We start from the raw sequence: 21894 nt of genomic DNA, 5'->3' as shown, positions 1-21894 counted from the left end.
TTTTTGTTTTGTGATGTTGTATTCTAAATTCAGAAAGTAGGTCCTCTGTACTTGCTAAATCAATGTTTGTTGAACGAAAGAATAAATGAATGAGTGAAAGAAAGAATAAATGATTGACTTTTGATGGCAAAAATGTAATCATTGAGACTTGGCAACTTACTTCCTCCCAATGCTGGAGTTGAAGGTGGAATTACAGGAAGAGCTGACCCTTACACAACACAGGTTTGAATTGCACGGGTTCACTTATATGCAGGTTTCCCCTCCAAAAAATACAGTCTGCTCTGCTATCCATGGGTATCACATTCTTGGATTCAACCAACCAGGGATAGAAAAGAGTATTCCCAGCCATGGTTTCCCAACTGCAGATTGAAAATACTGTTTTCCATCAAGATCTGTGGTTGGTTGAATTTGGGATGAGAAGGGCTCGCTGTAAAGCCAACAGTTGTACATGGATTTTCAACTAGGAGGGGGTTGGCACCCTAACCCCTCCCCCACTTTGTGCGAAGGTCAACCGTATATTATCTCATTCAGTCCTCGTGACAATTCTATGAGATTGTGTCACCCCTGTTGTACCAGTGTGGAAATGGAGGCTCAGAGCAGTTGAGTTTATTGCTGTAAGTCACACGGCAGGGTTCCAAAGCCACTGTTCTAGTTTACATCCTTGCATGCTACTTCTTATACACACATATTAAATGCAGGAAAAAAAAAAACCTATGTTCCCAAGTTTCTCTCAGAATTTGAGAGTACACAAGCTTAATCTTTTGATTAAAGAAATTGTATTCATTGATGTTCACCCTAATTGAAAAAGTCGTGCTAGAGAGGGAGGAAAGCTTAAATTTGCTTCCTAAATTGTTTGGATGCCTTCCTGAATCCAGGAGATTTTAACTTCAGGTGTGTATTGACAACAGCTTTAGACCCATGGACCATGAAGACAGTTTTTGTTCAGATTGTATCGACCTCTCCGAGGTTAGCATGTTGTGACCAGATCAGGAATAACCAGCAACGACTGTTGGCCTTGTCCTTGTGACTTGGTCTCTCCTGTGAGAAGGAAACACCACAATGTGCTGTGGCCGAACACCCACTGAGTGGATGAGTGTATTCAGTTTCACTAGAGTTGGGGTTCAGGGAACAAGGTACAGGATGGGGTGTCAGTTCTTGCCTGTGTCTGCCTTCCACAGAGGGAATGGCATAATCCAGTGGCACAATTATATCCCTTTTCCCACACTGGCGATTCTGAGGTGGAGGAAAAAGAATAGGAAAAAAGAATTTCCACACTGTGGTTCTCCCATCTCCTGCTAGAGAGGGAAGGTAGAAGGAAGGAGAGAAGAGGAATGGGGAGGGAGAGGGAAGCAGAGAGCACTCAGCTGGGCTGAAATCCCCCATAAGCCACACAAATCACATCCTTTCTTTAGCCTCCGATTGTGAATACTTATCCCATCAGCTAAGTCACGGACTCTACGCCACGAAGATTCTGAGAAGCTGAGAATCTCTGGCTTTAAAGTTTTAAATATTTTATTACTTTTTACTGTAGATACAAAACAATAAAGATACAAAAAAAAAAAACTACATTAAAGGAAATTTAAAACTCAATTCGGGAAACCAGTGGTCATCCACTAACCTAAAACAAATGACAGTTTCCACCTTTGCATAAGCTCATGCCTGTTTGAACACTGTTATTTCTGGTTTTCTCTTCTGCCACTTAAAAAAAAAAAAATTCCTATGATATTTACTCTCATCACAACAGGTTTAGTCAGTCAGACTTGTCATTGAATCCTCCCTCTTTGTCCCCTAGAGATCATGTATTTACAGTTCATGGAACGTGCCTGAGTCTTGACATTAAGAAATAGTCCAGTTGCCTAGGTTTGTTCAGATAAATAAAGTAGCAGTAGTAGTAATAACGGTGGCAGTAGTAGTAAGTAGTAGTAACAGTAGTAATAGAAACTAACACTACAAGTATTACGTGAGTGTCTCATATAATCCTTCTATGAGATAGATGAACTATCACTGTCCATATATTATAGCCGAGGAAACTGATGCTTAGAGAGGTTAAGTAACTTGCCGAGGAAACTGATGCTTAGAGAGGTTAAGTAACTTGCTGAGGGCCCAGCTAGTGAATTGTGAAGCCAGAATGCAAATCCAGGCTGTCTTGCTCCAAAGAGTATATAGAGTAAATGTAGATACTAATGCTCCACACTACCAAGAAGTTGATTCTGTATTAGTAATAAGAAACAGTTACAGCAGGACACGAAAGTATATTGTGGAGAGCATCCAAAGAATAACTTTTATTCCTTTCAGATACATCCTACATGAAACATTCTTGCTTTCAGTTGCTTCTGCTCTGACAGGAGTCTTACTCACCTTCATCTGGAAATCTCCTGTCTTTGCTACAGTAGTCACCAGCCACATGAGGCTGTCAAGCACTTGAGGTGAGACTTGTCTAAAAGGAGATGCACTATCAGTAGAAAACACACACGACATCAAAGACTTAGTATGAAAAAAGTATATAAAATATCTCAATAATTTTTGAAATATTGATTGCGTGTTAAAAGAACATATGTGAAACTTAATTTCACCTGTTTTTTTTAGTACGGCCATCAGAAAATTTAAAATTATATATGTCACTTGCACTGTAGTTTTACTGGACAGTGTCACTCTAGATTTACTAATTTTGTACCTCTCTCCTTTCAATTCTGACTTGATGACGGGTTTGTCCTCAGGAGCTTCACTTTCAGGACTTGTTTTGGTCATTTGAAGCTTAAAAGAGAGCATTAAGCTGCTAAACTTACTGTACTTGGTTTATTTATCTAAGTGAGGGTATTCATACCCATGACAAGAGGTAGCGATGAAAACATTTTCCTTTGTCTGCTTAGTACCCAATTCCCTCTGAAATTAAATCTCTCTGACAAGAACATGGCAGCTACCTTGCCTTATGACCTCATGATTGAGCTTTCATTTTAAACTAGGATGTGTGCAGGCAGAACTGATAGGAAAAAAGTTCTTTATTTTTCTGCCCACGGGTCAGTTATGGAATTCCAAGTTGCCTGTGAAATGTTTTAGGAAACAATGCAGACTGTTCACCAACCCTTTCGTCTGCTGGAGAACCTGAAGCCTCAGTTATACTGCTGTTGTCAGCAGTTGTTGTTGACATCTCTTAAATGTCACAGACCCAGAAAGAAGTCAGGCTCAATTCTTCAGGAACTTGGGAAGTTCAGAGGGAAGCAGACTATCGGATTTATTAGGAAATGACAAAGACTAAGTAACCAAGAGCCAGACTGTGTGGCTCAACCTCTAATATTAGAATGAAGCCAGAAAAGGGAGTTAGCTTGGGCTCCTGTGTTTGCGGAAGGTCTTTTGAATGCGAATCTGGAGGGCATTGTCTGTTTTGGATTGTTCCAAGGTGAAGGCTGTACAGAGAGGAAGGAATGAGTACCATATGGCCAGGGTGCATGTCTGGGAGGCTGGGCATCAGTCACAGGTAAGAGTAATTGAGGTGAGGGGAAGGAAGGTAATAGGGACCTAGAGCCTGTGTTTGATTCAGTGGGGAACTGATGGTATATTTCTGGACAGGGACAAGGCAGAGCCTGACTATGAAAACCCAGCTGTATTGCTCTCTGGAACCATTAGAGATGTTATCTTCTGTTTGCCTAAGTGTGGAAGCTGACACATTGGCACAGCATTAAAGCTACCTAATAATCCGTTATGTAGCACTGACTATGTGGCAGTTTTAAATAAATACATAATTCTAAATAAATACATAATTACATATGGCAAGTAAAACTATTATAGTAATCAATTTAAAGAAACATATTAAGTTAATGATACTGTAAAAGGTAGGTGGATGTAGTGAAAATCCTAAAGGTTTTCATCTTCTACATTACAGATGGGTAGCTGAGGCTCAAGAGGCCCCAAATCTTCACACGGCAGATTTATCTAGCAGAGGCATGCAGGGTGCATTGGAGGGTGGGGAGAATAGGGGAGTGAAGTGATGATGGGCGTCTTGCCCTGAAGTGGTGAGAATGGAGAGGAAACAGGAGAGACATTGATGGGCCATTGTTCGGACAGCTCTTTCATGTGTCTGCCCGGGTTAATCTGCGATGCCCATTTAGGGTAGACTCTTAGTATTTGACAATAGTTCTATATAGTGAATGTGAGTGGGTGCCAAGAGATAAGTCATAATTAAATGATGACATTTATTGAGTGCTGAGAGTGGCCCACATCCTATGCTAAGTCCTTGAATTACCTCTTTCATTCCTCACAATAACCCCATATAAAGTATCTGCCATTATTCCCCCTCTTTTAAACAGAAGAAGGCTCTGAGAGGTTAAGTAATTTGCCAAAAGTCACACAGCTGGGATTCAAATCCAAGTGTGTCTGACTGCAAGGCCTTTAGCTACCACATATACTGCCTCCTCATTGATTGTCACTAATAACATTTTTACAGCACCTTCTGCTGTTACTCACCTTTCTCTCTCATTTATAATAAAGTATGGGTTTCTATGACTTAGCTTGGGATTTGATTCCTCTCTCTAAGCACCAGAAACAACAGAAATTCACCAGACCACAAACTCCATTCCTAACCTCTGTGTAGCATATTAATAGATCTTATTCTATGGTTTATGTCATCATTAAAGTGCCTCTACTTGGCCCTTTAAGAAGCTCATTAATCACTAAATATAGAACACAACTTGTTCTTTTCAACCCTCTGCATGTTTCTTCCCCCCATTGTGTGATGCCATCTGGTGCAATGAGATCATGTTTTTTGTGTTCCTTTTCATAGAGCCGGATTCATTGCTCTCTAAACCCGGAAAGCCAGTTAATTTCCAAGTTTGCATGCATGGCTTTGAAAAAATTTGAGTCTAATGCCTCCTTGTGGATTTTCATAGTATCACCCTTTAACATAACTGCATGGATGTTATGTCTTACCATCAGTGATATTTGTGTGTGTGTGTGTGTGTGTGTGTGTGTGTGTGTGTGTGTGTGTGTGTAAAAGGCCCTAATTTGTCTTTGACAAGCCATCAAGCAACTACAGGTCTTTTCCTGTGTGATTTTTGTCAAGTTTCATTTTGTCCATTTTACGTGTATGCTGTAGGAAGCCAAACGTTAATAATATACTTTCCTCTTTGAAGCTATTAGACTTTCTGCTATGGCATGGAACAAGTGTATAAGAACAAGGAAATAGAACAGCTGATGGCAGGCCTCTGACACATGCTGATCTGTCCTTCACTCCCACTTTCTCTTCTAATTCTGCCTGAAGTCTCTAATCATCTTCCAAGGGAGTAGAACACCAGGGTTGTAGAACATTTTCTTGCAAACTCAGCTGAGGAGCCCTGGGCTTACCACCAGACTCCCAGACTTTGGGATCTTTGAGGACTGCTTGTTATTTTCCAGGCCAGACCTTGTCACTCTCCCTACTTCTTTTCTCGTCTCATTTCAGGGATCTTGTCAGTTTAAATTTAGCCTGGGAGCCTAATGGGGAAGGAAAGGTAACTCGGGTGATGTGTGCACTGCTTACCTCATTCCTGGCACTTGCCGGATTCCCCTGGGGAAGCGGGAGAGCACTGGGCCGGCTGCTCACCTCATTTCTGCTACTCTCCCTGCCTACTGGGGTCATGACCGTTCCCACCAAGGGGCCCTGGAGGAGCTGGGCCCTGAGGGTATTTGCAATGATGTAAAAGAGACTACACATTTCCCTAGCACAGGACTTGTTCTAGGGGCAGCTCTTCTGAGTCTAGGGGAAAAATTTCTCCCCAGTCCACCCCCTAATTCCAGCATTGAGTATTATGCTTACTCAGATCTCACCAATTAGGGATTTATTTGCATCTATGAGAATGTTTTTTTAACAGCTGCCAGAATTAAAGGATTAACACTCACTCACATCTCTTTAAAAGTTAATCTAATCAGATTGCATTTTCTCAAAACGACTGACCAAGATGATTCACAGTGAAAGAAGGAAGTATTGTTGTGTTTTAATTTGACAGAAGGTAGATACTTTTATGAGATTCAGAAGACTTAAGGGGGAAAACAGGCCTGTATTAATTTATGGAATAAATATATGAGTTGGGAGGGAGGGCAGGAGAAAGTACTAGGTGTAAAGCAATGGGTACACTTGCCCATTTCAAAATATTGTGCCTACGATGGTCATGAAACCAGGAAAGGGAGGAAATTTTTCAATATTATCTTTTCTCTCAGGAGCCAGAATGCAGGTCAGTGAAAGTCACATCCAGGAATTACATCAGCTGGCTCCTGTGGGTTGCCTGGTGACTTACTCACCGCCTAAACCGCCACGTAGAAGGTTGTCTTTATGGAACAGTGTCTTCCAGTTTCCGATAATGCACTTCCTAATGAACTTTTTGATGCAACCCATTTGAGAGTTAGAGATTGGACCAAATTCAGACATGTGTCATTTATCCGTGTTAATTTAATATTTCAAGCTGATTTCTCCCAACCATCTGTGTACTTTTAAGCCATTTCTTCTTGAGGAGTTTTGTGTTTAGTTATTATATACTCAGTGTTGTAATACAATTAGGGGAGTTTAGATCCTTATCAAATTTAATATATTCAAAAATAAAACATGATTTAAAAAATTATTTCATGTTTTAGGATTTTACTGCTCTGACTTGTCTTTATTAATGAGAATAATCAAGAAATTCCTACTCCCTCCCCCATTCCAGCCTGTTTAGAATACATTATTCTGCCTTGGGTCTCCAGAATTCTATTACAAATGCACAGACTAGTAAATCGCATTTCTTATTTTCTTCAAGGTATTGCGCAACGATGCACAGCTATCAAGTACCACTTTTCTCAGCCAATCCGCTTACGAAACATTCCTTTCAATTTAACCAAGACAATACAACAAGATGAATGGCACCTGCTTCGTGAGTATTTCTGGAAGAGGCTCAGACTGGAAATAGTGTCTTTTTGAATGAAAATATTCCCATCAGCCCTCTCAGGTTTGGAGTGAAAGATGCTATGCTGATCACATGTGGGCCTCTGGGCTCAATCTGACCTGGTTAGAGACTCAGGGAGTCATTTCACTATGCCGTAGTCACAACTCGTTTACACATCAAATGTGTGAAAGTCAGGCATGAGGTCTTGTGAGACAGTACAGTGTGCGCGTCTGCCTGCCCTGGTGGCATCTATACACAAGTGGCTTCCTGAGTTTTTTCCTTACCATGTCATCAGGTATAAGGTCCTGCTCAGTGTTAACCAAGGAGATTATACCGTAAGTCCTTTTATCTTTATACAGTATTCATTTTAGGTGCCGTGTCTATCTTGGACCTTGATATTTCTGCTAAAATATTTTTATGAGTGTACGTTGTAATTTTCTCAGAGGATGTCTGTTACCTCTACATCTCAACAGCAGGTATTACCCTTTTTCATTGTCAGGAAAATATGAAACTCTAGAAAGGAGCATGCAGTGTGATGCTTAAAAGGGCTGATATTTACCTGAAAACTATTGATTCATGCTGCCTGGTGATAGGTAACTCAGGAAAGCAAATATTAGACTAAATTCTTTTCTGTGTTTACCCTAATTAGAGGTTGACGTTTTTCTTTTCCAACGAAATAAGTGGCAAGGACTTCGGTGATCTCGTTTGGTGGCTAAAGCCACTGCAGAAAACCAAGCAGGGTCTCATTTTCTAAAATAACCTCTTTTCAGATCGAAAGGTTCTGTTTTGAATCTCAAATGCATAAATGGAAGCTCTGTTGCAGTGGTCTAATATCATAAATATTATGATTGGCAAATTTAGGATAAGGAAAGTCATTGACTAAAATGTGGTTTATTTCTTAATAGTATGACTTCCTGAAAATTCTTTCTTGCTGGCTGATGTTAATGATCATTTCTCAGCAGATCTGAATTAGTCTTATCTAGGCCTTTTTGTATTTTAATTCTTTATGAGCATGTTGGGAATTCTTAGTCTTAATCATCTGTCTAGAAAGCCACATAGTCACTGGTTTTAGTCAGATCAGAAAAGATCATCACAGGATCCTGAAAAAGAACTTCATCTCTACTCAGAGTTTATACCCTGTTATTGCCCAGCAAAAACGAATTGAGCATTCTCCTTATAATCCTTTTTGAAGTTCTCGTGGAAAGACACTTTTAAAAAAATCTCATGATGGCTCTTTCTAAGAAAATCACACTTGGTGATCTATACTGTGTTTACCAGAGAAGTTTAACATGTCTGATACCAATGTGAATCCCATGTGGATTATACCTGAACCCTATGCCTTTTAATGGTGATAGAAAATAAAACTTGAACCATAGGGAATTTAGGAGATTGCGAGATAAGAGTAGCTGAACTATTATTACATTTACCCTGCTCAGATGTGGATGTCTCAAAACGACTTATACCCTTAACATTAAATTCAGCCCCTCTAAATTATCACTGTTGCAGGCCTCCGGCCTTGTGGTGTCTACATTTCTGGTCAGCAATGGCCTGCTTTAATTTATATGCTCTGAGTTGGAAATGAGAAATTTCCTGAGAAGAAAGGGATGGTCCATGTGTGACTAGGAGCCAGACTGGAGGCTACCGTAATCCTCCCTCTATGCAGCACCCCTAAGATGACCAGAAGCCACACGCACATATAACGAGGTGGCTGTGCGCTTTCACTGGAATAGAGCAGCCCATGCTTCAGACAGTGGGTCTTGCCACTTGCCGTGGCTGAATGTGTACACAGTTGATAGGTAACTCAGGAAAGCAGACCTGTCAACTGGCCTCAGGGGCTGCATGCAGACCTATGTTTGGGATCTATTGTTTTAAGAAAGATCATAGAAATTTAGCTAACAATTTTTAATATTAGCATTTGTTAAAAAAAAAAAAAAAAAGAAGGATGAAAACAGACAGAAGTAAAGATAGCAGGACAATCAGTGTGCTGCTTCAGGGCAGCGATCAGAGTGGAAGTGTGTCCGAGTCCGCGGAGCCAGTCCATTCCCTGGTTTGGCCTAAAGGCGAGGGAGAGGCTGTATTCCTGGCCCAGTGGGCACAGTTGTGTTTTTGTCATAGACTAAACCTGACAGTTATGTATACAGTGGACACCAACCTGGGGAAATGGGTGCTTGGGTTGTGGCGCTACGTTGAAGAGGAGAGGGTGGTTATGATCAGAAGACTTAAATGTGTACTTTGGGCCCTATTTCGGTCACCACAATTGCTTACACTCTCTCAAGTCCTTTCTGAAACCAGGCAGGAATAGATGTAAGTGAAAAAGAAAATAATCGGCATCTGTGGTACTTAGGGAAAACCATATTTCACAATAGCTCACTTTTTAGGCTCTTTCTCCAAAGTCAGATTAATTACAGCCATTTCAGTGGTGGTAACCTACATTTTTATTGCTCTTTTAAGGATAATAAAGATATTTTGCAAAGCTACCTTGCTCTCAGGTTACTCAGTAACTTGTTCTCTGTTACTCAAGTTGGCTCTGATGTTGCCCTCTGGTCTGTTGTCTGCTTGGTATGGACTTCTTCATGGACTCAGGGGCGTAGTCTCAGACCCCTCGATTTGTTACACGCAATCGGTCCTCTTATGAAATACCTAGGAAGAGAATGCCCTAAACCACCTGGCCTTGTAGGTTGTGAGCTTGTCATGTAGCTTGTTAATCTACACAACATATGCAAAGCTCTTCATTCCCAGTTGTCAATGACTGTCCTTCTTCTGTTTATTATTTTGAATGTCCGTTTCTGTTTTGAGATTAGATTTGAGAAGAATAACGGCTGGCTTCCTGGGCATGGCTGTAGCCGTCCTGCTCTGCGGCTGCATTGTGGCCACGGTCAGTTTCTTCTGGGAGGAAAGCCTGACCCAGCATGTGGCTGGCCTCCTTTTCCTCATGACAGGTACGCTGAACCCCTTAGACACCTCTCCTGGCAAAAGTGAAGGCTGCTCTGCATGCAGCTAGTGTCAGTTCGTTATCTCTCCATTTATTTTGTTTTCATTTGTGATAAAAGCAACCAGAAGGTCATTTGGCTTTGATGGGTAATACAGATATTACAGAAATAACTGTTAAAAAATGCATCCCTAATTTCTGGCCTGTTGGAAGGTTAGATGGGTCTTGGGTTTAATTCCATATGAATTAGCTCTGATTTTCTATCCCATTTTTTCATACGGCACCCCAAACCTGGCCTGGATTCTTGGCAAACAAGGACCATTGCGTATCAGGAGTCCTGAGGAGACAGAGGATGATAGATCCCCACAGCCCATCCCCCCCAGGCTGAAAGTCAACTCAAAGTACAGCTCTTAGTGATGGTGTCATTTTTACACACAAAACATCCATTCATTTCACTGCACAGATATTTTTTTGAGGATTTACTATATACCAGGCACTGCTCTAGGTACTAGAGACACACACAAGGTACCAAGGCACACAAGATCCTTCTGTTTTTGTTGTGGGGAGACATAAACAATAATTTATGGTAGCGATAAAAGCTATGAGGAAAATAAACAGGGCAGAACAGGGGACCCAGGGAAGGCCTTGCTGAGGCAGTGATTTCTGAGCTACATTTTGAGACGCAGCCATTGGCTGGGAGTGTACTGCAGGCTAAGAAAGCCGGAATGCCGAGCCCTAAGGCGGGGGCGGGCTGGTGTGTTTTGAGCCACAGAAAGACCAGTGTGGCTGGAGGGCGGGGAAGGAAAGGATGGTATCACTGAGGTGCAAAAGGCAGGCAGTGTCTTGGATTCTAATCTAAGGAAGCCACCAAAGATTTTAAGCAGAGAAGTGACTTGATCTTGAAGCAGGAGATTGGAAGGGAGGTATGTGGAAACATGACTGTGGCCTTTTTGATTAGCAGGTGAAGGACATTTTTGTCTATAAAGGAGTTAGAAGCTGAGTGATGGCTAACAGTGACCAAAGGTGATTGCAGGAAAGAAATCTTTCCTTCTGCTTCTCCACAAAAAGATTAGTGTATTAATGATTAGTGGATGCCAAATTAATAGTTTCACAAAGTATGCTCAGTATCAGAACTAATATTACTCTAGATGTAAAGCCATTTCGAAAAAGCTTATTTCTACTAACCTAGAGTTCTGTTACTCAAGTGACCACAACTGGGTTTTCTAGCACATCTCACTGTCATAGTCACTTACTCAAGCCCAAGTTTGTTGGAGGTGCCAGCACTTTCTCTGTGGCTGATGCCATTTTCTGTCAGTCTGTCTTTCAGGTGGCACTTTGCTTTCTGGAGTGGTCAACCAGTCAGCCTAAGAAACCCAGTTCACAGTCAGGGGCCCTTCCTTCTCATTCCCATCTGCCCCTTTCTCACCCCATGAGTAGTGTGAGTTGTCACCGAAAGCACCCGACAGAGCGTTCAGAAGTCACATGGCCCCTGAATACTTGTGAGCGGAAGTTTTCCAGATTTTGAGGACTATACAGTGGCTGCCAGTATTCTAACACAGGGAGGCTAAAATTCTAGTTCTTGAGGTTTTGGGGGGAGGATTTGAACTCTCAAGACTGTCCATCGGGTACCTGCCTAAAGGATTCGTTTAAAATCCAAATTATAGAATGAGTGGATGAAGGCAGCAAAGAATCAGATTATTTTATGCCTTTGCTGGGGCTGAGTGGTCATTAAAAATCTTACCTGTTTTCTTCTCTCGCTTTGTGAACTGAGCCCCCATTACCTTGACTCTTGCCTTTATATACATCAAAGAACTACAGATTCGCTTCCCCCAACTCTGGAGAGGCCCACAGCACATTTCCTGGATAGGAAAATGAGAGGAGCTGTGGATGACGAAGGCCTCGGTAGCAGTCCAGGCATATCTGGTTTTATTGTGCGTCACAGATGTTGCTTTTCTTAAAAGTTAAAGGCAAGACCCACCACCAGCAAAAAAGTTACTACTTGCTTTATTGGTATACGCACTTTATTGCTGTAGTCTGGAACTGAACCGCAATACCTCTGAGGTATGCCTGTAGTTTTTAAAGGACACTTTTAATATGGGTGATACATGAACAATTTAGGATGCTCTTAGCATATAAAACAACTGTTAACAGCAAAATAAATCACAGGGCAATAAAAGCCCAGCTTATTGAGTTTTCCTTGGGAAAAGAGGCGGAGGGGCTGGTTTGGTATTAAATGAAAGCGGGGGTGGTTGTTCGGCGTTGGCTGGACCCAGAGGAGAACTAGGAGTTATTTCCTGAGCCCGTTCCACCTTTCCCTGCTCAGCCCTCACTTCTGATCCACATGTGGATTGTAACTCTGGGCCAGACTGGCTCAGAGGTCCTCAGGATTTATCATCGAAAGCCCCTGTGCAATTGTTAAACAAAAACGGAACAAGCAAAACAATAGCCACAATAATAAAAACCCATAACAACAACAACAACGACAACAACAACAAAAAAGCCACTCAAACTTATGAACTTGAAATTTGATGACCAGTCCTGAAGGTCTAACAGACACAACACACACTATTTTCCTTCTTGTGCTTTTGGTTGCCCAAACGACATTTTTGGAATAAAGAAAATATTCATATATAAATCCTACAACCTGACAGTTTGGTCATTTAAATACTTTGCTTATTCTGAACCAAATATTGCTCATGTTTTTGCCTCATTAAAAAAAGAAAAAAGAAAAAGAAAAATGTTTGGGACCATCATCACCTGCAAAGTATTTAGTCTTCCGGGCTTCTAGTTAACATCATAACATAAGCATTCTCCATGTTGCTACATTGTTCTCTACTCAGTTTTTAATAGCTGCATATTCCTTCATGGAATGGATATGTCATGTTGTAGTCATCTATTCCTTTACTGTGGGATTTAGGGAGGTTTGTTTTGATTTTCTCCTACAAATCATGCCTTTCTATTTCCTTTATAAACACCTAGACAACTATGTTAATGTATTGCATGAGGCAAATTAGCTGTAGGATATTCACATGCAGTAGCAGAAAACGAGAGCCATAAGGGTTAAAGAATTGATTGTAATTAAGCTGAAGTATCTTCAGCAGCCCTTGTTAGAGTCACTCCCACAGGTTTTTGATGCTAAATTTAGCCCCTTCTAATGCACTAGCATCTTATTCTCCACCTGAACTTATTAGCCAAAACTTCAATGAAGAACATCAGTGATGTGACAGTGTGAGATGTTAAAATGGAAACTTTGAAACAATCTTTCTCCTTCTGCCTTAAAGCATACAGACAGTTCTTGATTACCTGCAAGTGGAACAGCCGTGCTGCCGACTGTTAGTTCTCACTGGGGGGCCGGGTTCTGTCCCCTTTTCTGCCCCCTTCCTTTTTCCTGGGACCTCTCAAGGGACTGGACTTTCATCTCCCAAGGGCTCTAAGTGTAGGCTTTGACTTCATGTCTTCTGAGGTTCCATACATAGTCACAGAGGCTTACACAAAGAACAGAGGAAACCATGCTCATCTGCCAGCTGTAAATCGCTACCCATTATTAGAGCACGCTGCTTTTAGGGCGCCGTGTGTGAATATTTCCATCAACATTAAATGATGCATTTTGTTAGATTGCCATAGTCACGTAATTATGATAATTTGTTATAAATCTTTTGAGGGTTAATTTATTCAATGCAAACATTTTTAAAGGCAGTTTTAATGTCCCCGTTGTAGGGTTTTTATTAACTTTTAACATACTGTGAGTTTCAAAAAGTTGGATAAAGAATAGTCCTCCCTTGACAGGGGCCTCACTGCCCACTGGATACATTTTTTTTCCCAGGCTGTGCCCTGAGCAGCCCCTGCCAATAAGGTAGGGCCTTCCAACCTGTGTCCTGACAGCAGATAAAGAGGAAACACTGCTTAGAATACCCCAGCAAAGCTCAGGGACAGTTAACATCCACCGTCCATTGATTTTCTTCAATGCATTCAAATAAAAAAAGACTTGACTATAGTAGCCATATTGAGTTACCTAGGTTATCCACTGATTGTGACTTAAACTACACGTCCTAATGCCTTATCTGAAACCCTTAGGGCCAGATGTGATTTGGAAATCAGAATTTTAAAGTTTTATTTTAGAAAGGTAACAGGGTGCATATATCCTATATTATCTAACACTCTCAGCAGAGTCTGAAATCAAATACATTTACATTTCTGCAGCAAAACATATGAATATTCACACTAAGCTGGATCAATAAGGACTATAAATAGCCTTATGTCACACCAGGTCAGGTTTTACCTTTAAATGAGGTAGCTGCAATCTTTCAGAAAAAGGTTGGATGTTTTTTGGACTTAATAATTGCAGATTGTGGATTTATTATTTATTTGTTTGTTTCTTTGATTGATTGTAAAGCTTTGTCTATCTCTGTTACTCCTGCCCAGTCATTTAGTTAAGACAACTTAGGAATGACTTTTTGAGCAATCTGTGAAAAGTTGCATGAGGCATTTGTTGTTGTTGCAAAGAGATTGGAATGATGAGCAGGTCATTGTTTGAAGGAGTGAAAAAAATCAATGTTTATGCCTTTGGGCATTGCAGTTATGCTATTTATTAAGCAGACTCACCAAAGTGAAGTAGCTTCCATTCCTTTCAGCCTTTTAAGCACATCCAAGGAAGATGATGCAAAGAATAGCCCAGTTACTTGAATTACATCTTGCCAGCTGACCACAGGCACCATGAAGATTTTAGGGAGGGAAATTAGGTTGATGATCAGGGATGGCAACATAAATTTTCTTCTATTTTGACCCAAAAATATCCCTTCTAGCCCTATAATTCTGTGATATCATGGTATCTTCTAATTAACAATAGTGGCAGAAAACCTATTAATATTTTATAAGAAAAGTAGCTACATACAGGGCTTTTCAGAACTAGTAAGTTTTCACCCTTTTGATGATGCTCCCAGCAATAGCCAGGCCCGAGCTTGAGACTCAAGAACCTCTTTCTCTGAGTGCCACCAGCTGGGCTGAAGATCATCAGTGGTAGCCCCAGGTAACTCCCAGCTGGTCAGGACAGAAGCGAAAGAGAAGGAAAAGCCTAGGCAAATGAAAGAGAGGCGATCTCTCTCCTCATGGATTTTCAGCAAGGACCATTAGATTTGGAGCTTTTGAATGCAGAGGTGGTACCTTATCTTTCATGCCCCCTTCCCATACCTTGCATTGACTAAATTGCTACTGAGAACAGGGTAGCATTATTTAAAATAATTTGCTATGTAGGTATGACCTATGTGGAGCAATTTGGAATGGACTGGTTCTTAGGTTGGAACAACTCGGTGTATTGCAGATCTGAATTTTGTTCAGCAAGTTTTGTTGACTCCATGTGCTCAGCTCTTTTAGCCTCGGTGTGGAACTTACAGGAAGTCTGAGAGGTGTCTGCCACATCCCTGAGATGCATGCTGGAAAATGGAGTGGAAAGAACACTTGAGATTCCTGATCACATCTATGTCAAACCCAATATGGCTGTGACCAACAAGAACTCATTCAATTAAGCTACTTCTAAGATAATCAGAACTGGGTCTGGGACATAGTAGATGCTCTATAAATAATTCTTGAATAACTGATTAAATAACATTTAAAATAATAAAATCTTGCTTAGGCCTATAAAAGAGATAGAAATATACTTCACACATTGACTACACACACACACACATACACACACAATGTGATGGGCTGAATTATGTGCCCCCAAAATTCATATGTTAAAGTTTTAACCCCTAGTACCTCAGAATGTGACTATTTGGAGATAGGCTCTTTAAAGAGGTAATTAAGTTAAAATAAGGTTGTTACAGCAGGCTAATCCAATATGACCAGTGTTGGCATAAGAAAAGGAAATTTGGACAGTTACTGAGGAAAGACTGTGTGAAGGCACAAACCAAGGAGAGAGGCCTCAGAAGAAACAACCCTGCACACAGAGTTGATCTTAGACTTTCTTCCGGCCTCCAGAATTGTGAGAAAATACGTTTCTATTGTTTCAGCCATCCCATCTATGCTATTTTGTTATGGCAGCTCTAGCAAACTGATACACACGAGAACTATAAGTTGTGTATGTGTAGCTGAAGTGGAATTCCACAGCATCAAAGCTGACCCACGACTAATTATCCAGCCACAACGAAGATGTTTCCATCATTAAAACAACACCTTTCCTTGACGTCTTTGAAAGCTTTGTTTTTGTTTTTTCCTTTTTATGAGCGAGTTAGGCCTCTTTTACCAAAGCTTCTTGGAACCATTGGAAAGAATGCTTTGTCTCCTCTCAGTAATAATCAGAAGCAGTCCCGCCCACACTATGGGTAATGGCTGTGGCAGCAATATATTTGCAAACTTTCTTATAGGTCTGAAAAGGAGGAACTCTTAGATTTGCTCTTTTGTTAATCTTTGCTTTCCTTTCACTCAGAACAACTTTGGAAGCATTTTAGGAGGAGAAAAAAAAGTCACTGCAGGGCAGCCTGTGGGGGCATTTGTAGGAAGGGGGAGGGGCACATTGGAGGCCTATTTGTGGGCTCATGGGTACCCTTTCTACCACTTTCAGCTGAGTGAGTAAAGGCAGAAGAAAATTAAGCAGGTTTCATCAAGATTTGATGAGTGCCTTATTCCAAACAGAACTTAAGTGGCACAGAAATGCATATAATATTTCATGATAAAATAAATGCAAACAAGCCATAAAAATAAGACAAAGGAGCAATCAGGTTTGCAAGGCAAATGGATCAAAGGGTGAAGCAAAAAAGCATGCCATAAAGTCCCTGACTTTTGCTCATGGTGGGCCACTGATTTAGCTTTAGGGAGTTTCAGCTTTCTGGCAACCTGGTCAAAAAAAGACATTGTATTAGTGACATCATTGCAGCATTCGTGAGGTAAGCACAAACCAACAGCGCTGGGGTAAAGCACAAACACTCATGACACCATCCTCCTGGTCAAATCCTCAAGTTAGATTATTTTGTATATTCCTTTTTTATTCAATGTGAACTGGTAGTGTTATGCTAAACTTCATTTTACCAAAAATGAATTTATGGAGTTGGCCTGTGGGAGAGGTGCTAATAATATCAACCTCTAATAGAAACATAAAGGGAGTATATACAGAAAGAGAAACCCATGACAATCTGATATATATATATATATATAATATATATATATACATATATATGTGTGTATATATATATATATATATATATATATATATATATATATATATATATTTAATTTAGTGGTATAATACCGAGTATGAGATTCACTAGGAAGTTTTGGGAAATGTTTTTGCTCTGTGCCATATTTTGGAATACCAGAAGCACAGAATTGGACACCGTGAGAAACTTCAATAACCAAGTCCCCCATTTTTTCCCCCCTAGATGAAGAGACTAAGGCTCAAGAAAGCTAGGTAATTTTAAGGTTGCACAGTGATTAGTCGTGATCTGGGAACCTGAATACACATTTTCTGCATCTCAGCACAATACATTTGGACATCAAAGGATGCTTAAAAGTCTAAGTTTGAACTCAAGCTTTCAGAGGTCATTAAAACTACGTTACTTGTAAAAAGCCTTGCTTTTAGGCATTCAGCTGTGTGCAGACAGTTAAATGAAGAATGGAGTTGTTTTTCCCCTGAACGGGCCATTTTTCTATTATTATATTGTACCTGTTGATACTCCAGAGATCAATTTTTTTCTAACTGCCTTATTGTTCTATTTCTAGCATTCATTAGAAGGACCCTGTTATATATAAACATAGTCTTTGTTTTGGTGCCAGTGAAAAGATTTATGTAGATGTAAGAACATTTGCTCTTAGCAAGGTTTGAAAAGAGCAGAGGAGTATTTTTTTTTTTTTTTGACTGGTTCATTCCTTTATGAAAGAATTGTTTCCACCATGATCTTTCTTTGGAGAACTCAAAGTGATATGTTTGCCATTATAATCTGGAGCAAGAAATTGAAAGATAAGATTTTATTCTTTTTAGAAAAACAGAATCACTTTAGAGTTTAAAAACAGAATTAGGGAAAGAATAGACAATGTCAAATTATCTCAGATCAAGTGTCCTTTTAATTTAAAACATTTCTTTTCTAAATGCGCATTTGGAAAAGGATTCGGGCAATCTGCTATTATGTGATTTGAGTGGATGTAGAAGTCCAATACTTAAAAATTGCTGCCTGCTCTTAGTTTGTTGTTCTGGTAGTGTTTCTGATCCCCAAAGTTCTGTTAAAAAGGGGGAGGATCAGTTACTTTTATCCCTCTCTTTTCAGTTCCCAAATCTGAGTCTCTGTTTCTTATGGAGAGGCTGCATCCATCCCTAAGGTTACCAAAGCAGTTTTCCAGCAAATAGGTGCGACCTCTACTGTACACAGAGATAAACCAAAGAACGAAGAAGAGAGATGTGTAGGACTCAGAACAGAACTGGACATTCTCATACGTCACTGGGGGTTCATTTCTGTTTTTATTACCCATCTTCAGTTCAGCCATGGCCTCATCCAAAAAAACATCGTTGGGGGCCATTGTGGTGGAATAGAAGCATCTACATCCTTGGAGCATCACTTGAGTACTAAAAATCTTGTGTTTGGAGCATTTTTATCAGAGTCGCAATTTTAGTGTTTCGGAAGGACAATTATATATACATGTGTTGGTATAAAAAAGTAAAACGTTGGGTCTGTATATTTTTTCTTTATGTCACCCAAATTGCCTACATTCTGAGTGGTTGAAATATATGATCTCCTTACTCAGCTATGTTACATTAATTCTAAGCTTTTATTCATTAAAAAAATAAGAACAACACAAAAAAGTGCAATGATTTGTTGAAGTTCTAGTATGTGCCAGGCTCTGGACCTTAAAAAATGATTTAGCACTTGTAAAAAGTTCATTGGAAATATTACTTACAGGCAACATGATAAATACTAATAATAGTAATTTAAAAAGCAGACTTTATATGATTACAACTATGTAAAAATGTGTCAAATCACATATAGAACAAAGAGAAATGAAGACTGTTTTGTATTAGGTTTAAGTGACTATAGATTTTTTTCCCTTAGAAATAATTAGAATTTTTATTAAGTTGTTTTTAATAATAAAAAACAAATATAAATTTAAATATACATACTATTCAAGCAAGATAATTCTGAATAATTCAAATTTTCAGAATTTTCCCCTGTGTTCTTCACTCTATATCTGCAGACTGAGCCTACAATCTGTACCATCAGGGTTTTGCCAGTGTTTGTTGAGGGAAGTAATTCAAGTCAAAGAGTTACAGGTCCTTTATTAATTTGGAGTGATTCTCTTATTGGTTGATCTGATTTTCACAAAGGCCTGTCTGGCATTTGCCTTGTAGCAGACACAACTTTAACTGACCATTCTGTTCTTTTCAAATTATTTATAGGAATATTTTGCACCATTTCCCTCTGCACTTATGCTGCCAGTATCTCCTATGATTTGAACCGGCTCCCAAAACTAATTTATAGCCTGCCCAATGATGTGGAACACGGCTACAGCTGGTCTATCTTTTGCGCCTGGTGCAGTTTAGGCTTTATTGTGGCAGCTGGAGGTCTCTGCATCGCTTATCCGTTTATTAGCCGGACCAAGATTGCACATCTAAAGTCTGGCAGGGACTCCACGGTATGACTGTCCACACTCAAGCTCACTGCTTGGCGGCCCGTACTCCTGAGGGAACAGAGAGAAGTTCGCATCAGGATCCCAAGCACAAAGCGGTCTTTTACATTCCAATCTGTTGCCTGCCAGCCCTTTCTGGATGACTGATATAAAAATCATGCAAACCTCCATACCTTTCCAAGGACAAGACTACTGTGGATTCAAGTGCTTTAATGACTATCTATGCTTTGACTGTGAGAAATAGGGAGCAGTGTCATGGAACACTTCTAGGTTTAGAAAAAGAGGAAATTGCAATGGAAAAATTTGTATGATTGCCATTTATTTCAGAAAGTTTGTATATAATAATTACCCGAGAGTCATTTCTATTTGCAAAAAGATTCATAACAAAGTAAGTATAATTTTCTTGTCATCGTAACATGCTTGTTAAATTTTAATGCAGCATCTTCAGAACTCATCCTAAGCGGTGTCTCGTTGTGTCAGCACCAAATGTTTGTGTTTGTGGATGTTCTTTTTGTCACAGGGAGATTCTTCTTCTGTTGCCTTATTTATTTATTTTTTAACTGACGTCTTTTCTCTGTCTTTGTACTAGAATCAAAATCATAAGAAAAACAGATCAACCATGTAAGAGCTAATCTGTGACACTATGCAGTATCGTTTGAAGTCCTATCTGTCATTCAACCTATGTCTCTTTATGTTAATTGGGTTTCTGCATTAAACGATGGCCCCATTGTTAACCTGGGTGTGTTTTCCTGTGTTTCAGCTGTGGCACCAGGTCTCCCTAAGTCATAGGAACCAGTGAGAACCCTGTTTTAATAAGCCTATTAGTAAGCTTTTCTGATTGCTTCATTTCAATTAGATGGGTCATTATTTATCTTTTGTAGCAACCACACATTTGCTATTGAAAAAAAGATGTCATTTTCAAATTTCTTTTACAACCTCACCATAGTATTTTAAATCTCTCTCTCCTCCTCCGCCTGCTCCCTCCCCCTTTCTCTTTTTCTTTACCATCTTCCCGGTATTTAGCCAGTAATGGTCTCTGCCCTTCTTCCTGGACGTAGGCCAGTGAGTTTCAACCGTGGAATTCTAAAATCCCATTAGAATCATCTACACCTGATTTTTTCAACCACACCTAAAGTGGACCCCATCACAGACCAATTAACTCAGAATGTCTGCGGCGGGGCCTGGGCTCGAGTATTTTTGAAAAAAACTTCCCAGATAATTCTGATGTGCAGTTGGGATCGAAAGCCCCTGTCCTGGGCCAGAGCTGCAGTTATCTCCTTAGCAGCTAACATTTATTTAGTTCTTACCGTGTGCCAGTAACCGGGCTGTATTTTTCCCAGGTATAATTTCATTTAATCCTCTCCACAGCTCTCTGAGGTAGGTACTGCCATTCCATTTCTTTGCTAAGGAAGCTGAGGATCAGACTCAGGATGCTCGTTTCATCTTTTTCTCAATCCTTTTCCTGTGTGTGAATGTAGGACAAAAGTTAAAATCCCTTCCTTGTGTTTCCTTATCCTTAAATGGAAGGGTAGGCACTAGTTCACTTCTAAGCTTTTCCTTTTAACTCCAACATTACCCTTCATTTTCCATGCAACGTGTGATAAAAGTGCTCTTTAGAATAGGGAAAGATGCCATGCCTGGAATTAAGACACTGTTGCAGATTTTAATTTTGCAAAATATACATTTTTTCTTCATTATAAAAATTGATTTGGTACTCATAAAAGGTTAATGATAATCTACCCTCTCTTTTAAAGCCTGAATTCCAAGTGCCAATGTCCATATAGTGTCACGTAAGCCTTTTGGAAGAGATTAGCTGATTCCAGGGACCACACAAGCTCTTGCCAAGGCCTGTGGGTGTATCCCTGGCAGTTGTTCAGGCCCGTTTAATAAACCTGTCTCTCTGGATGGGATCAGAGACATATAGAAAGGAACAATTATTTTTATTTATTACTTATGTGGGAAATTCTCAAAGAGGAGAGCTGCTTCTTTGAAGTCTTCTTTATAGATTCCCACAGAGGATGTCAAGACTCTTGGACATTTATATTACAACCGCCAAAGCAGTGTCTGAGTGAGTGACTTTTGAAGTTCCTGAGAAGCTTCCTAGGGTTTGAGGTGAGAAGGGAAGAAAGCCTCAGAGTGATAGAAGGTTGAAAGGTTCTCAGACCAGAAAGATTTGCCCCGAAGCAGCAGAAGTTCAGTTAGATTCAAACGTGTGCTGGCCAGGAAAGCCTCGCTGCCTCCCAGCCAAAGTGAGCTCTGAGCCAGGAGCCATGTGCCCAGGTTCCTTGCTTTCTATTTACTGTCACGGAAGTATGAGCAAATGTTCTCAAAGTTGAGCATTGGGCCTCCGGTCCTTGGGCTTTTCTTAGGGGTATTTTCTTAGTTGGCTTGTGCATGAAGACTGTTGAAGTGGCCGTACAGTACTGTGTGGGGCAAAATAATTTTTTGAGATAATTTGTTTTTTCTCCC

General features: G+C 40.1%; 1 protein-coding gene across 6 annotated transcripts in view; it reads left to right on the top strand.

Moving 5' to 3' along the window:
- Nucleotides 1–20159, top strand: part of TMEM178A (transmembrane protein 178A) — a 148508-nt gene extending 128349 nt beyond the window's left edge. For 4 of the 6 annotated variants that reach the window (XM_039887349.1, XM_039887350.1, XM_039887346.1 and 1 more), the window contains 3 exons: nucleotides 6762–6875; nucleotides 9689–9826; nucleotides 19196–20159. In XM_039887349.1, coding sequence (XP_039743283.1) covers nucleotides 9721–9826; nucleotides 19196–19437 — 348 coding nt within the window. In that variant the 5' untranslated portion in view covers nucleotides 6762–6875; nucleotides 9689–9720 and the 3' untranslated portion in view covers nucleotides 19438–20159. The other 2 variants (XM_039887348.1, XM_039887347.1) reach the window with 2 other exon arrangements.
- Nucleotides 20160–21894: the final 1735 nt, after the last annotated feature.

This window comes from Pteropus medius, unplaced genomic scaffold, assembly GCF_902729225.1.
Source record: "Pteropus medius unplaced genomic scaffold, Ma_sr-lr_union100, whole genome shotgun sequence".
NCBI lineage: Eukaryota > Metazoa > Chordata > Mammalia > Chiroptera > Pteropodidae > Pteropus > Pteropus medius.
This window is presented reverse-complemented; position numbering and strand designations above follow the sequence as displayed.